The sequence below is a fragment of the Eurytemora carolleeae genome, unplaced genomic scaffold, assembly GCF_000591075.1.
Source record: "Eurytemora carolleeae unplaced genomic scaffold, Eaff_2.0 scaffold823, whole genome shotgun sequence".
In the NCBI taxonomy this organism is placed as follows: Eukaryota; Metazoa; Arthropoda; class Copepoda; order Calanoida; family Temoridae; genus Eurytemora; species Eurytemora carolleeae.
Window position 1 is genome coordinate 39,233 of NW_019396720.1, and position 18,405 is coordinate 57,637.

The 18,405-nt window shown below is 30.4% G+C and overlaps 1 protein-coding gene across 1 annotated transcript in view; it reads right to left on the reverse strand.

Moving 5' to 3' along the window:
* Positions 1-14,360, reverse strand: part of LOC111707767 (uncharacterized) — a 31,477-nt gene extending 17,117 nt beyond the window's left edge. Inside the window, exons 1-13 of the mRNA XM_023480906.1 lie at positions 13,720-14,360; positions 13,063-13,307; positions 12,500-12,627; positions 10,702-10,752; positions 7,557-7,718; positions 6,320-6,485; positions 5,908-5,960; positions 5,276-5,345; positions 3,517-3,579; positions 3,054-3,136; positions 1,585-1,768; positions 1,039-1,080; positions 267-419 (exon numbers count right to left, since the gene is read on the reverse strand). Coding sequence (XP_023336674.1) covers positions 267-419; positions 1,039-1,080; positions 1,585-1,768; positions 3,054-3,136; positions 3,517-3,579; positions 5,276-5,345; positions 5,908-5,960; positions 6,320-6,485; positions 7,557-7,718; positions 10,702-10,752; positions 12,500-12,627; positions 13,063-13,307; positions 13,720-13,785 — 1,466 coding nt within the window. The 5' untranslated portion in view covers positions 13,786-14,360. The remainder of the gene's footprint in view (positions 1-266; positions 420-1,038; positions 1,081-1,584; positions 1,769-3,053; positions 3,137-3,516; positions 3,580-5,275; positions 5,346-5,907; positions 5,961-6,319; positions 6,486-7,556; positions 7,719-10,701; positions 10,753-12,499; positions 12,628-13,062; positions 13,308-13,719) is intronic.
* Between the last annotated feature and the right edge of the window lie 4,045 nt (positions 14,361-18,405).

Genomic DNA, 18,405 nt, shown 5'->3' on the forward strand with positions numbered 1-18,405 from the left:
TTAAACGGGATAATCTTACAGGGAAATTATTATATTATTGACGAAGCAAGCTAAAATGATTAATCAGGTCTGAACTTTTTAAACATTTGTAAATTTTTTATTTTATTTTTATTATTAATACAATGAAAACCTGAAATAAGTGATTAAATAAGTTATTTGTAAAACTGTTTGCTTTGTAACAGCATCAAATATACTTAATTAATGTTTTAATGTCGTCTTCATATTCTACAGTTTTCTGATTATCATTGTATTCAAAATATCCAAACCTGGAACTAAAGATTGAGAACGGTTTCCCACATCTGTGACAAACTCGTCCACTTTCTTCTATTTCTCGTCGTCTCCATCCTGTCCCTGTCGTCTCTATTCTTGTTCGTCCTATTCCATCCTCTCGTCTTCTAACCTCCATTTCACGATAAGTCCTGTAAGTGTACAGTGCAGAGTGCTGAGTGTAAAATTCTTACTTGAATTCAGCTTTCACGAAATTTTAAATTTATTTTTTTTTATCTTTTTTATTAAGAAGACATTTCTTTAAAAGTTTTTTTTCTTATTTTCTCTTTTTAATCTACAAAGTGTTCGAAGACCCTGGAGTCTTTTTGGGAACGTTTTTCTTATTTCTATTTAAATGATTTCTATGATAAAAATTGTTTAATATCTGATGTCTCTGTCAATATTTAAGGAAAGTATAAGCAATAAGCATGACATGACACGTGTAAGATTAATTAAAAAAATGTTAAATTTAAGATTGGACCAGGTTTTAAAAAAGTTTTTTGAGTTTTTTAAACTGAAAAAAATTATTTATATCCTGATGAAATTTGAAATTTTTACTTTTTACGACGCAAAAATTGGGTTGTTTACATAAATATAAAATATTTTTTGTGAAAAATGAGATAATTCCTTAAAATAAGTGATTTACAGTGATACCCATAAAACTGAGGAAGACAAATTTTAAAGTTAAGTTTTAAAAATGTCCAATGAGCAACACAGGAGTTGTTCACTATTACAATATGATTGCTTAGATGTTGTCTTCATTTTTCTTACCCTATGTTTTGCTCATCAAATTCCTCCATGGGTTGAACACACCTGAAATAATTGTGCATCGTTATTTTTAATAATCTAACTTTTATTTCCGAAAAAACGTGGAAATATATAATGATTTACAATATCGTTTCAAGAAAAAAAAATCAAAAAGATTTATGTATAAAACGTTGTTCAGCACATTTTTCATTAGCGATGTAATTTAAAAAATTCTATTTTAGTAAATTATTTTAAATGGTTAGAATAGAAGAAGTCATACACAAATCTAAATACAGGGTGCACCACATCTATCTATTTATCTAAGGAGTGATACACGAGCTAAATATTTAATCCGATTGGCTGTGGGACCACATGTGTTTGTGCACAATATGTGCTGGGTCGACTTTACACTAGGTAGTCTAGACTGGTCAGTACAAGAGAATGCATACACGGTACAATTAGACTAGACCGGTAAATCATTATAGTGGTTTGGATCATGCAACCATTGAAGCCATGTGGGACACCTCGTAGGTCAAAAACAGATGATCGGGTTTGATCCCTATAGCTTACTGAGCAAGGTAGAGATACCAGAGAATTCCCATTCGTTCCTTTGGATCCAGGTATCCTTCTAGACACTCGTCAAGGACAACTGGAGGTCCTTCTCTAGCTTCATGAAGACGTTGATGGTACAGATAGTCGATACAATCTCCTTGATAAGATACTGGAGAAGGTTCAGGGATACCTGGATACTCCTCTGTATACCGACCAAAATAGTTATATATTAATATTTTATAGACCATACCCAAGGTTATATAGTAGAGGTTAAACAGCCTGATCAAACCCAAGGTTATATAGTAGAGGTTAAACAACCTGATCAAACCCAAGGTTATATAGTAGGGGTTAAACAACCTGATCAAACCCAAGTTATATAGTAGAGGTTAAACAAACTGATCAAACCCATGGTTATATAGTAGAGGTAAAACAACCTGATCAAACCCAAGGTTATATAGTAGAGGTTAAACAACGCGATCAAACCCAAGGTTGTATAATGGAGGTTAAACAACCTGATCAAACCCAAGGTTATATAGTAGAGGTTAAACAACCTGATCAAACCCAAGGTTATATAGTAGAGGTTAAACAACCTGATCAAACCCAAGGTTATATAGTAGAGGTTAAACAACCTGATCAAACCCAAGGTTGTATAATGGAGGTTAAACAACCTGATCAAACCCAAGGTTATATAGTAGAGGTTAAACAACCTGATCAAACCCCAAGGTTATGTAGTAGAGGTTAAACAACCTGATCAAACCCAAGGTTATATAGTAGGGGTTAAACAACCTGATTAAACCCAAGGTGATATAGTAGAGGTTAAACAACCTGATCAAACCCAAGGTTATATAATAGTGGTTAAACAACCTGATCAAACCCAAGGTTATATAGCAGAGGTTAAACAACCTGATCAAACCCAAGGTTATATAGTAGAGGTTAAACAACCTGATCAAACCGAAGGTTATATAGTAGAGGTTAAACAACCTGATCAAACCCAAGGTTATGTAGTAGAGGTTAAACAACCTGATCAAACCCCAAGGTTATGTAGTAGAGGTTAAACAACCTCATTAAACCCAAGGTTATATAGTAGAGGTTAAACAACCTGATTAAACCCAAGGTTATATAGTAGAGGTTAAACAACCTGATCAAACCCAAGGTTATATAGTAGAGGTTAAACAACCTAATCAAACCCAAGGTTATATAGTAGAGGTTAAAAAACGCGATCAAACCCAAGGTTGTATAATGGAGGTTAAACAACCTGATCAAACCCAAGGTTATATAGTAATTTTTTAGTAACTTTTTAATTAATTAAAATTCAAAAAGCACTTTAAAAATTATTCTGTCAAGTACTTCTTTTAACCGATCTAAAATCAGTCAAAAGTCGAATAAATAATAATAAATCTTTCCGGCCCAAAAAAGAAGAAAATGGGTTTAAATCCTAACAATAAAAAGTAACGAACTCAGATAATTTTAAACAGGTTTTAGTTTTCCTGAATCTTCGTTTTCATTGTTGATACAAGAACAAACATGAATCAGAGCAAGCTTGATGGGACCAATATAAGGATGATGAAATCTACAGGTTAGAAGAAAATTATTTGGAAAACTTAAAAAAAAATACTTTTCTGAAGCTTGAAAAGTTAAACAAAAAATATAGAAAGTTGCCCTGAGGTGTGAGTTTTTAAATTCTTAAGCCCTTATGATCCAATCTCTAAAATTTTGACCAATGAGATAAGGATTGGAGTATACAGTATTTAAGAATTGATTTATATTCTTTTTGTTTATATTCATAACTCTTTAGCTCGTGTTTTACGAAACACCCAGAAAGACCCATTTATTTTCATCTTTAAAAATTGGAGAAGGGGGGTAGACATTTTATCCATTTACATGAATATTGAAATGTGTGCTATTAATATGAATATAATGAGATATATAATTTAATTATCTTCTTCTTTCCTGATAAAAATAAGACTTGTGGTTCCAGTTTTTAAACACACTGGTTTTATTTCAGTCAGAATCCTATAATAACACTCAACTTGCACTTTAAGTGTGGAGGGGTAAGGGGGCTTTAATTTTCGTTTGTTAATATTTAAATTATATTTTCACTGATGTGACCCTCCATGGAAAGATTGCAATACCGATTCACGACGATACCCTTGAAAAATCTGTTTGAAAAATAATGTGGAAGATGTTGTCGTCTTTCTATGCTTAAATCTATATATAAATTTGGCTTGTCTGTCTGTTTGTTTGTTTGCACCAATAAACGTCAAAACGGCTGAACCGATCGGGCCCAAATTTTTTGTGGGACATCACGTGACCACAGGGAAGGTATATGAATGATAAAAATTAAAAAAATGTGTTTTAAAGGTTTTTAATTTTGTAAAAAAAATTAAAATTCTTGGAAATCCGCAAAATTTTTTTCTTCTTTGTTTTAAAATGTAAACAAAAAAAAACATGTTCACAATTAAAATAGAAAATGGGCGCGAAGCGCCCTAAAAGCCTAGAAAGAAGGGCGCGAAGCGCCTTGAATTTCTAGTTCTGATCATTCCTATATGTAATCCTGCAGGAGAAATACGCAAGTAACATAAATAGAGAAATCACATTGAAAGATATTTAGTTTTCAAAATTAAAAGCATACATATTGTATTCATACTTTATCAGACACAGGTTATAAGGGTACCGTTGTGAATCAGGCAGTGTCATATTTGTATAAAGGGCCACTTGAAATTACGCTTACAGTCCCTTTAATCTTGGAATTGGATGCTTTCCCATCAATCTTTATTTTTCGTTGGAAGTTTATTGATCAGGATTTATTAGCGTCTAGTTTATATTATTTTTCTGATCAAGGGATTGTACAGAAAAATTCAAATTTTCTTCTGGTTTCAACAAGTATAATTGTTATGACATGTAAAATGATGTCTTTACATTTTTTTTTGTAAATAAATAAAATGTTTCTTTATCATCATCTTTTTACCCTAGGTCGCTGCATCAAAAACCGTAAACTTTGTCAGATTTTAATTTTTATACAAAAGATCTAATCACTATATCTATATCTTCGCAACCTAGTTAAAAAGGTGAACTTTTAATGACAAACTTTTACACCTTTACTTTTAAATCTATCATATTCTCTTAAAGGGTGTAAAGTCTTATTATAGAACCAACAAATGCTAATCTGTCCAGCATATTCTCTTAAAAATGGTGTAAAGTTTTAATATAAAACCTTCAAATGGTAATCAGCCCTTTTCACAACCAATAAATGTTATTTAGTCCCTTTGTACAACCATTGAATTGTGTACAATCCCTTAGATAACCAAAAAATGGTATTCAGTACCTTTTTACAAGCAATAAATGTTATTTAGTCCCTTTTTACAACCAATAAATGTTATTTAGTCCCTTTGTACAACCATTGAATTGTGTACAATCCCTTAGATAACCAAAAAATGGTATTCAGTACCTTTTTACAAACATTAAATGGTATTAATTCCCTTTTTACAACCAATAAATGGAGTTCAGTCCCTTTGTACAACCAATAAATGGTGTACTGTCCGTTTATACAACCAATAAATGGTGTACAATCCATTTGTACAACCAAAAAATGGTGTACAATCCCTACCATTAGATGGTGTACAATCCCTACCATGGTGTCCATCCCTACCAATAAATGGTGTACAGGCCCTTTTGAGAAGAAATAATATGACGAGTTGAGTTTATTTTCCTTTCAATCTGATATTTAAGAAGAAGAGAAAACTTGATTGCTCTCCAACTTGAGTTCTCTTCAATCCGTCCTAATCCGCCATTATCATTTTATACAACAACTTTTAAACATGTCACATTAATTCATCGCCCAGCAGTACACTTCCATTCTAACCATGTACTAATTCGCGCAAGTGAGCGTTTACTTTCAAACTTTGAGTTAACATTTCGTAGTTCACAGTTATTAATGCTTTAAATTTTCCTTTTTGTGTAGTGTTCCAATATTTGATTTCAGTAAACTTTAAGCTGGGTTACTGGTTCGAGACTTTGTGCTCTATTAGTATTTTTATATCATATTCATTACATGTGTGAAATATTTAAAGTATATACTTCGGAAAACTTCAATCTTAACAAAAAGAAAAAGTAAATTCTATTTGGAATTACTGGTTCGATTTTAGGACATTTTTACTCCCCCCCAACTGTCATATTACAACTAAGATTAAAAAACTTGATCGATTGTATGTTTTGATTGGAAAGTTTTTTTTTTTTTAAAGATTTTTAGAATAAAAAAAATGTGTTTTGAAACCAAACAAAATCAAAATAAATTTAGTTAAACGTGATGTGAAATATTTTTGTAATAAATAATATGCGCGCCTGTTTGATTCACATCCAGGGTTACCAAATTTAATGAGTTTTCTGATATCTTTCTAAACAACAAAACGATAAAAGTTCAATAAAAAATTTGTAAATAATTTTTAAAAAGTTTTAAAAATGTTTGAAAAGAAGTACTTTGATTTTACTGTAATTTCTTTAATAATTGAAACCGTCGGGGTTTAAACTTTAATTCTTTTTTAAATCATTTGAAAAAAGTTTAAAATGTTTAAAAGCCTAATTCTTTGATTTTACTGTAATTGCTTTGTAAAAGTGTTTGAGAGGAAGAAGATTATACGCCCTCAGTTTTATGATTGAATCCCTCGAGGAATTAAACTTCATATATTCTTACTTTTCTGTAAGTAAATCATACATGTAATTCTTTTAATATCTTTTTATGTCATCAATGTTGTTCCTGATTCTATTTTTCAGCCTTCTATCGATGTTGATGTCTGCTTGTTTACACAATTCTTCAACATGATCTAATAGTTTGAAATTGTCTGATAGCTTTCTTCCTTCTAATCTGCTCTCCACATGTGATTTACGTCTTAGATCCTTGACAGACTTCGGGCGCGTTCTCCCTTTTTTGTATTCTAATTTAAGTATTAACGAAAAATCAAGGAAAGAACACAACAGCAATTTAACACGATTTTAAAGACCTTTTTTTCCGTGAAAACATGAAAACATTCGACAGATAAGATAATGGAACTTCGTTTTGGATAAATGAAACCCTACCTGCAAAAATTTTGGGATACCTATTTTGAAATTTTTCTTATTATTCATTACCGAATATTTTAATTTTGTGGATTTTTATCGTTCATTAAAATGTATTTTCCACTCGTTTTTAGCGTAGATACATTGTGCGTTCATAGGAGACAAACAGTTATAGTACATAAAGAAAAGAAATTAGAAATATTGATTTATTTTTTCCAGCAAAAAATTATTAGAGGAGTATTCAACATGAAAAATAAACCACCTCGAAATTTATACGCAGGGTTTCATTTTTTTAAAGGAAAAACAAGTTCCAAGGAAGTGTTTCCATCCTGTCTTTAACCCTATAAAAGGCTGGGGGTCTGAATCTATGTATAGCCTGGGAGGGGGGCGTTCGGCGCCCCCCTCTAGAAAAAGGTCATAGAGAATAGTTATAGAGTTGAAATGCAATTTTTCAAGGCCAGCTCAAAGTTTCGTTCAAAGTTTCAAATTTCGTTTTGTTTTAAACAAATATCAATTAAGTGTGACACATTTTTCTACATGCATTTTTCAAGGGCTTTTCTAAACTATAGTGTTTAGATCTGTAGCTTTAGCCAGAAAAAGGTTATGGGCTATTTTAGATTCTTTTCCTAGACCGGATTTTTTTCCACTCTGTACCCTACCCTATAAATTAAAAAAAAATACTTTTTTAATAAAAAATCCTTTAAATTACTATTCATTTAAAGTCACAAAACTTTACGGTGATATTGTCAAAAATAAGAGTGCTAGGACAAAAAAAAACTACAGGGGGGACGCCAAACGCCTCCCCCACAGCCTGTTTAGGGTTAATGATCAAGTTGTAGCGGTTGAAAATCCACGAAACTCTGTTATGAAATCCGCAAGATCGTTATTAACAGCTTGCTGTTCGTGAATTTCTGATCTGCTTATGAATAAAGTAATACATTTCAAGGTTCCTGGTAAATTCTGTTTAAGATCCTCTCCTGTTCTTTCTCTTATTGTTGATTTTTTCTCCTCCCAACCCTGGTCTTCATTTATTCTTCTGTTTCTTGGTTGTAATCTTGGTAGGGTTAAATTTAATTGGTTGGATTTGTACAGATGAACTCCTTTAAATCACTTCAATAATGTTTTCAGATTCTAATTGCGTATTATTACGTAGAAATTAGATAATAAATAAAACAGATTTTTTCCACCCCCCCCCCCATAACCCAATAAGCCATTTTTCTTTACTTTAAAACTAAATTCGTAAGAATTTACTCATTTATTACAAAAAAGCGTTTTTTTTCTTAAAATAAATCTTGACAATTTCCCCCCCATTTTTAATTGGGTCCTATCGTATCTTTTCACCGATGCAAAGTTAAAGATTCATGAAGATTTGAATCAGTGATTTAGAATTTTAACCGGTGGTATGCAGTTCAGCGACCTCTCCAATTTATGAAATTTGCTATCATATTACATACATATGAGATACGGAAGAATAAGGACCTAATCGGTTCAGCCGTTTTAACGTTTATTGGACCCAAACCAAACAACATAATAGAATAAAAAATTATTTATAAGCCTTAAAAACTAATATTTTTGAATTTATTTATTAAGGATAAGAATTATATCTTTGGTATTATAATTATTTTCAACTTTTTACAGGGATGTTTTGTAGACAAAATTGGTCGAGGGAACCCGTGGTTAGGTAAAATTTGTAATTTTCCGAAAAAGTAGTTGTCACAATTTTATCGTCTTTTGAGATGAAAATGAGCAAATTTTTTCCCGAAAACTTCAAGAACGGGTGGTTATTTTACATAACTATCCCAAGGGACGTTAAGTAACTTAACCTCCCTCTGTTGGGGGCAATCATAGGTCGGTAATGTTGATCAAAAGGCGGTAAAATATTTTTTCTTCATATTTTTTCAATATTACTTCAAACAGGACACAATGGGTTCTCTGATTGAAAATATGATTTGATTATAAAGATGAGGGAATAATTTAGTTGTAAGTAATAATGGTTTTATTTATTATACAGGATGTTTTCATGGAAATTTATTCAATAATAAAAACAGATTGGAATTAGATTAATTTACAGAAAGCTCATTTCCACATAAATAGAAAATATAGAAAATGGTCCCGAAGTGCCGCTTCATTCATTCATTTATAATTTAATCATAGAGGAATATCTAAATATCTTGTGATTTTAATGAAGTAAAAGAAATTTCACGTAGAATTTCAACCTCTTGAACATTTCTTTGATGGAGATCTTGATTTTTCTTTATTAATTTAGTAGAAACTTAATACTCCCCAATTAATTGATTAAATATTTTTGTGATCTAAATAATACAAGCTAAGTACAGAAAAAAAGAATTCAAAATGCTGATTTAAAGACTGCAGCAATTTAATCGATTTTTTTTCTGAATATATCTTCTTCTTTATAATAAAACAAGACATTCATATATGTTGCGAATGCCGGCCTAACGGCTGGACCGATTGAGCTAACATTTTTGTGGACACTCATGGGTGGCCGGGGGGTGTTATAGGCTGAACAAATTGAAACATTTTTTTCAAAATTTTTTTTTCAAATTTTTACCACGGGAAACGCAGGGCACCGGCTAGTATCCAATAAGCTGTGGAATACAAGTTGTCATGTGTTTAAATAGCTTCATTCGGACAATACAATTTTTGCATGGAGGGTCACTTGAAATTACGCTTACAGTCTCTTAAATTGAAAGTTGTGACAAATTACCTGAGCGAAATTAATAACTTTAAAATGCAAGAAATTCACTGTATTCTGAGTTTCAATGTCAACATTATAGAATACAAAGCGATCTCATGACTCTTTTCTGCATATATAGAAATAAAAAAACAATAATCAAAATTTTAGATCCAAAAGATCTTTTGTTGTTGTCAAAATTATAACAATATCTATCTAAATATGAATTTGGCTTGTCTGGGCGTTTGTCTGTCTGTTTGTTTGTTTGTATCCAATAAACGTCAAAACGGCTGAAACGATAGGGCCCAATTTTTTTGTGGGACATTACGTGACCACAGGGAAGGTTTAAGAATGATAAAAATTTTAAGAAATGTTTTTTAAAGGTTTTTAATTTTGTAAATTGATTTTTAGCTGTGTTGTGACGTAAATCTTGATGAAAATATAAAGCTAATAAATCCGTAATCATATGTTTAAAACATTCCTTTGTAATTATAAGCAGTTAAGTAATACAATTGTTATCTAGAGAAAATCTGTTTAAAATAACGTAGAAAAATAATTACAAATGCTATTCATTATTTCATAATTTAAATTACCGTTATGCAGAAGATAATTTTTATATGTTAGACATTTTTATCGTTAGAATTTTTTAAAAATAAAAGATTTTTTAAAAAATTATATGTTATTAGAATATATTGTCGATGCTTTTCCTGGTTTCTCTATTTCTCTATGATGTATTTTAATTCGAAATCATGAATGTTAATCTAAAATTCTTGTTTGATATTTTCCAATTTTTCTGTATTTTCCAATAATAAAGACGTCAGAGACTTTAAAGGGACACTACACACTTTATATGAAATGGTTCTTTGTTGAAATATCGGTTTATAATATTTATGTTTGTACTTTTATTTTTATTTTAGCCTGCAGAATCATAAGGTATAGTAGATTAAACAAAAATTAAAAGTGTAACAGGTAATATAAGATTTTTTAATCCCTACATCTTTCAACTATATGTATTGTCGACCATTGATATTTAAAACTATGAAGTCTGTCAGATTAAATGATTATTGAAATATCGGAGATGAACACCATCTGGTTGAAAAGATATATAAAGTATAAAACGGGGGTGTGTGGCAAGGTCTCAGTTCCTTTTTAACAGTCATTGTCGTATACAATGAAGACGACTTTTCATTTCAATTTGATTTATACCAAGGTTTTTAACATGGATATACACATAAACATGGAAACAAATATTAGATGTCAATCAACATTTTCTGTTTTCTTGTAAACTCGTAGTTTGAGAACAAAATTAATTAGAAAAGTCGTCTTCATTCTATTGATATAATCGCCGACCACTATATATATCTAGAACTTTCAAGTATTGAAGTAATTTCCTCGTGAATTATCTACTATAGGAGTGAGAGGACTAGTTGGGGATGCAACTCCTTCAGCATAAAAAAAGTTTTAAAAATCCACAAAAAATAGTAAATTAAAAAAAAATGTTTTAACATTCCACAAAAAAATAGTAAATGAGGAAAATTAACAATTTCAATTTAGAAATTGTAATACTATCCAGGATAGAAATAGATAAAACTCGATTATAAAAAAATTAATCTAAAATTTAAGAATTTTTAAAAGATTAATTATAAATTTTTTCTTATTTTCTTTCCTTATTTTATTAGTACAATATTAAATTATCTCAAAACAGCATTACTTAGGTTTTTTCCAATCTCAATAAGCTTTAAAATGGTAAAATGATTAAAACGGTAATAATCATTAAGCTCATATTAATGGGAAGAAAATTCAAGAAATGTCGTAAAATTAGTTAAAATATTTAACCTGATAATGGATTTAACTCATTTCAGATTAAAAAGTAGAAATTTAACATTAGAAAACTAAATTTTTTGTTCAGTCCCCAAATAAGCTTTACTCCCTGGTTTATAAATATCAATCAAATTAAATTTGTTTCCACAAAAATTAATTCAGATAAGATATTAAAAGTTGATTGAAAAAATTAGAATTAGAAAAAAACTTAATTTTTACTTCTTTGAACTATGATTTATTATTAAAATTGTAGATTATCTTAAAAAATAGCATCTTCATGTTTTCCCTTTCTTTCCAAAACAGTGAAAAAAGGCAAAAAGTGACAATCATTGGACAGAGATAGTTTTGTTGAATGTTAAACGCAAAGAGAAAAGACTATATATTAGAATGGAATTTAGCCAATCTCTCGGTATGAATTTTGTCAGTCCCTTTCAGCCTGAAAGGGAGTTCAAAGTGAACAAATCATGTAAATGTTCACAAATTATATGCAGTAGAGTACATTAATACAGTATGTTCCCTAGACTATCCATTTCAATTTCGAATTTTTTAAAGCTGTTAAATAACTTTATAAAATGAATTAGGTGAATAAAAAAAACATCATTTGATTTATAGATATAACGGAAAATCGTCGTTTGTAAAGTGAAAGGCAAAGAGTCTATGTGAAATGATCATTGGTCAATTTAGAAACCAGCCTATTTCATAATTTGGTTTTCTTTTAATATTAATCTTAGCTTTTCTATAAAATGATGTTCCAGGGCCCAAAAGGTTATATAGCAAAAATATGTGAAGTACACCTGCAGTTTGGAAACAGCACAACAAAATGGCCGTTTTGCACTTTTTTCTAGTAAATTCCCCTCTTTAATATATTCTATTCTCTTTGGTTAAACGTTATTTTGGAATTCTCTCTTTTTGAAAATTTTGAAATCTTGAGCAATGTGCCAAATAAAACCAGCGCGGGATATTTTTTCGGTTATCCAAATCTCATAATTGAGAATTCCTGAGTTATGTGTTAAGCACTGAGAAAAAAACTTATTTTTCTAACTTTTTTGAACTTTTGAAACAATATATTTAAAAAATATATTTTAAAACGAACCAAATGCCATGTTTTACTGCAGCACCGGATCTAATAAACTGCGAGAAGTCGTTGATATATTACTTACCTCCGGTTCAAATCCTGAATCCCCGATTCAAAGTTAAAGAGTCACTAGGATTTAGGTAAAAAAATGGAGAGTGAATCAGTGATTCAGGATTTGAACCGGTGGTAGGTAGTTTAGCGATCCCTCCAATTTGTTTTCGATGACTTTTTTTTACATTTCTAGGATTGAAAAGTTTTTCTTAAAAATCATCTTTGTTTATTTTTTATCATTCCTGAATCAGCACTAGAAGATCGGTCTAGATCTGAGTATAGATTTGAATTTGTTTTTCTTAATTCTTTCTTTTGGGTTTCCCAGATAGAAGACTTGCTAGGTCTGTGTGGGGAGGGCAGGGTTAAATGCCTGAAACATTTTACTTTTTCGGAAAAAATTATAAACATGCTTTTTTAAAAAAGTTGTTGCTTTTATGAAAACATAAGAATAAACAGTTCTCCACAATTTATGAAAAAATTACTGTATCTAGGCGTCAGTTAATTTAAACGCATCCTTTCAAATGATGGAGATATCCTTATTATTTTGTTGCAGATTTGTGCAGCAAAAATTAAAATCAAAATAAATAGGGCGATTATCTTTTGAAATACAGGACCACTAAAAGAAAGTATGTATTAATGTAAAGTATTCATTGTTCAACAATTAAAAGCGATTAGGGTAAATTAACAGGGATATATCTGACATCCTTAATTAGTCAAACTGTTGTTAATCGGAAATGGAGGTTCACTTGAAATTACGCCTTCAGTCAAGCTTTAGAATGAATTTTTAGCAAATAAAAATGTTTTCCTGTTTAAAGGTCTAGGGTTCCTTGTCTCCTGCTTCTGTTTAATACTGAACATATTCACACTTTTATCCAGCTTCTTGAGAGCACGATCTTTAATACTCTTCTTTATCTTGAGTTTCCCAGGCTCAGGTTCATCCTTCTCATGCTTTATCAGTTTTGACAACTTTTTTATCGAGAAACTTCTTTTGTGAGAAAACTCGTTCGAACCATTTGGTTTCATTAGCTGAGAAATCGATAAGATTCGCTCCTAAAAGTTAGGAAAGATTTCCAAACAAAAATTCTTTAAGTTTTTAAAAATATTGTTTGAAAATTGTATGCACTTAAAAATGTGATACAACGCATAAAATGGCGTAAGTTAAAAAAGTTGTTTATTTATCTTTTTTATCAAAACTTCAAATATAATCTAAATTGGACTAAGGCAAACAAAGTTTATTCAAAAAAAGTATTTTTGCCTTTTAATCCCTTTCAGACGGGAAAAGCTTTTTTATAAGTAAAGTAAAATTTTCATAAAAGCATATCTATTCTACATTTTGTACATATAAAGTAAACAAAACTGTGCATATTTTCCAGCAATTTGTCAAATTAAAAAGTCTCATTTTTAATTGATTCATTGATTGATTGATTGAATGATTGATGTAATGACTAATCATATTCCTTTCCTTATCTTTCTCCGATTCAAACCTTACGGGGCATTCACTTCGCGTAGGCCGAAGAGAGCGCAACATTTTTTAGATATAAAACACTTCAATAAAATGCACTTATAAGACAGTAATGTTGTTAAAAATCTGTGAAATTTTTTGAGATTCTCAAATCAAATTTTAGTTCACTTTCTGAAAGTCCTGAACAAAAATGGAAAAATAAAAAAAAGTTCTAAAAAGTTACAAGACGGTCACTAAATCACTAGAATGTCCCAGGATGAACTGGTTAAATATCCCGGGATGAACTGTTTGAATAACGGATGAATATATTCTGGTCTGACCTTGCTACTGAAGCTGTATCTCCTACAGGTGGTGTAGACTGTAGAGCTGTAACTGGACACCTGTATACACTATATACCAGGATACCCCCGTTATATAACAGACATATTACTCATAGCAAAATTAATATTTTTTGTTCTAGCTCAATATATTAACTTTGGTCTGGGTTAACAATTAATAAAAATTCGTATTTTAATCCAATTTATGAATGGATTTCATGAATAAAAGAGAAGAAATAAAAATGAGTGAATCAATTAAAAAATGTTATATATACTTTAGGTTTTTAATTACATTGAGTGTCGTAAAAACTTGTATTTTGAGAGAGGTTTTAACACACAAGGATTAAGATTTAATATATATTTATATATATTTATATATATACATTAATAAGAAAATATGAAAAGGTTCTAGCATAATTTGATCGCACTTTTTACAAAAAAAGACATTTTCAATGTTAAAGCTGTTTTTCCAGGCGATATCGACACCCTTTAAAAAAACTTAAAACTTAACAAACGGATAATTATAGTACATGAACTAGAATACTTGATTCAATTGATCAAACTAAATCTATGGAATGAATTGATCGAAATGATCAACCTGCATCTATAGAATGAATTGATCCAATTGATCAAACTAAATCTCTGGAACGAATTGATCCAATTGACCTATAGTTGAATGAATGGTGCAGTGCAGGAGGATGATTTTAGTATTAATTGTTTGAAATAAATCCAATTTATTTTCATTGTTTGCGGAACAATTTTATGAACAAAACTGAACAGTATACTGTGAACAGAGTGCAGGATGTCCAAAAAATCCATTGTTAAAGCTCAGAAAATATCTAAAGTATTTTTCTTTTGATACGTCACAAGTGTGTTCTACGAACTTCTTCTTACAATTCTGATATTTTAATCCTTATATTTTTGCAACCCGATATCTTAGACATTTAATGTTTCAAAAAATTAAATCTGCTAGATCAAATTGCCAAAGTTTGAAGTATCACGGTTTATAAACTCAGGTTACAAAGATTACCAAATTTGACATAGTTGAAAGAACTCAGTTCCTTAAAATTATTGAATATATTCAAGTCCCATTGTAATTGATACATTTTTAGAACTGAATATTTTATTTGAGCACACTGTGCTGTGTATAAATGTTATCTGATGTCAACAAAATTTTCCGCAAATGCAATCAAGGGCGTTTTCTAAATTTAACAGATACACACTGCTAATAGAGAAAAAATGTTTACAGAGTAGAATAGAATTGAAACGTATAATATTCAAAATTGATTTAAAATATAAATTAATAATATGTTTAAATTCTGTTTCATATCTAATTTACATGTGTGTCTGTTGAAACAAAATTAGAAATCTTGGATTTATAAAACTTGTCAATTAAGGTTTAAACCATTCAAGCTTGAAATTTAGCTTTAAATCATAAAATATCCTTTATTCTAAGTATTACTAAATATCCTGTTTAAATCAAACACATTTTTATGCTTTAGGATATACATAAGATTATTAGGAAGTAGAACATTATACATTTTAAACTAAAGTTTAAAATCTTACATGTTTTCAGATACAGAGCGTCCCATATACAGATCATATTGGATTAATCTCCAAGCTTAAATTCGCACATAATACTCGAAAAACCTTGTATTTTATAATGCAAGACATTTAGTAAAATAGGCTTCTGCCTTTTTAAAAAATGATTCATTCTTTTTAAATTTTCTGATTAGTCCCGTAAATCTTCATTAAGCGCTTTAAAAGATCTAATATAATGTACGTGAAAGAGACGTGAAACTAAAGTATATTGCATGTAAGATCGAAATATTTTTGTCGTCATTACTGTGGGTCGTCGCTTTTCGTGCAATATGACGAGAAGCGACGACCCACAGTATTTCTAAAAATGTCGTCATTACTATAATCTTTCAAGCGTGTCTTTTATTATAAATAAAGACACGGTCAATTTTAAAACCATTTTCTAAGTCCTTTTTCTAAGCCCCCCCCCCCCCTAGGCTATACCCAGATTCAGACCCCCCAGCCTTTATACGGTTAATGGTAACTAGCTCCTCTTGTTAAAAAAACTATCGAGAGGATGAAAAGATATTTAAATTTCATCATACGTGTACGTAAAATCAAAGCTAGAGAAGCTAAGAGGTCACAATGTCGTACCAGTAATATCAAATAAATACTACCTTACCCATCTATCTAGTTTGCTGTGAACAAAGCAAAAATGTCGAGATTTAGAAAGAGAGAAAGAGAGAAAGAGAGAAAGAGAGAAAGAGAGAGAAAGAGAGAGAAAGAGAGAGAAAGAGAGAGAAAGAGAGAGAAAGAGAGAGAAAGAGAGAGAAAGAAGAGAGAGAGAGTAAATTCTAAACTTATATTATTTATAGATTTCCCTAAATATTACGGAAACCCCTGGAGCGGCCGGAAACCCCTAGGCGTCTTGTTACCAAGTAAAGAAAGTGAGATCGGACTATTTTAAAGGGTGCACTGTCTGCACATTTAACAATGCTTATTCAATTTCCCCGTACATAAACACATGTACAATATATGGTGAATGATGTACATTTTACATTGTATAGTATGGTGATTAACAATGGAATGTATGTTCACCTCAAATGTAAATGGCAAGTAAAATAAAATCTTATTGAAGAGCTTTTGAGAAGAACTTAAATGTTTTGAATTCTTAATATGTAACCAAATATATTTGCATTTCTCATAGTGCGTAAAATCATATGTACGTGTACGCACACATGGGTCCAAACCAGTCTAGTGTAATCGTGCCGCATACACATTTACTCGTACCAGCCCGACTAGGTAACCCAGTGTACGGACACGGTGTACGTTGAGTATCATCTGGTAAATTATATAACTTGTACAGTATGGTGAATAGTATTTTTATATTTGAAAATGTGAAGTAGTAATTTCTGTTTTTCTGTTTAATTGTCCGATCAAGACTCAAACCCGGCCCTGAACCGATTTGCCTCAAATTTAATAGATAGAGCCGCGGGACTGGTCTTATTTCTCCGAGATAAAACAAAAGAGAAACTGGGGAAGAAAGTTTTCAGAAAAGTTTGAAGAATTGGTGAAAAAAAAGATGAAAAGATGGAGAATTTTCAAACTTTTCTGAAACATCAACAATACCATATTTAGCATACCTTCGTTACCTACAGACTTATCTTCGTTAGCAAACATTCACACTTTCAACCAAGTCATTTTTCACTTGTATTTTCACTGTAAACAAACTGATTTATCTCAAAAATTCTAATTTTATCCATTTTATATCTTTGAACTCTGATACTTTTATTCTAACAGAAATTGTTGTTTAAATATCAAATAACAGAAAATTCAGGAAAAAGAAAATTAATCAGTCTCTTTGATCTAACTAACATGCATGTAGGAATTAGAAAAATGCAAGGAAGTAGTAGGTACAATGCCTACTTCATAAAATACAATCATTGGAAAATCAGATTGGATTGTGGAGAACATAAACGTGTGAAGGAAGCTTATGATATATATAAATAAATTTTTATATCAATAATATATATGTCTATATACATAGATAATGTTATAATATATTTTCTAGTTCACAGTTTCATTTCCTGTCCTCTACTAAACCTTCTACGCGTGTTTTATCTTAACAGCGCACCTGCTTTAACATTATTTGCAATATATTGCGCGCTAACTTATTTTCATCGATTTATTCTTTTAATTAAACATTGCATTCGTAACGTATAACGTAATTATATGTTTCGAAGTTTATGATCTTTTTTAATAACTGCAAACTAGACATTACTGGTAGGACTTTGATACCTCGGTTATCCTCTAGTTTTAATTTTACGCACGAAAACAGCTAAATTATCTGGTTGTAAATTAAAAATTAGAAACATTTTTGATTTTTGCTTTATAACAAACGATGTCATGGTTATAAGCATATTAGATTTAATGTTAATTTAGTTTTAAGTGTAGCTCAACACTCCAATTTAATTAAATACCAACCTTATTTTCTAACAAGTAATTAAAATATTAATATTAAATTATTAAATTAAAATATATATAATATGATTTCTTCATTCATTCATAAAGATTTTTTCTTTTTTCCTTTCTTCATTTATCTGCAAAAAAATGACAGTCTTCTACAGTTAACTTCGACGTTTTATTTAATTTTAATCAATTAGTGTTTCACGCACCTCTCACCCTGTAGTAAAAGTAAATTCAACCTAAGTCTGACCGCGTCAACCTTGTTGCACTGGCTATAGTCTTATTAAGTGTCTGCTTTATTTACCCAATGTCAAGGCGATACAGTACAAACCGGGACCGGAAAGTTGACCCGGCTCGGAAATTCAAATGTACTACGGCTGCGCAT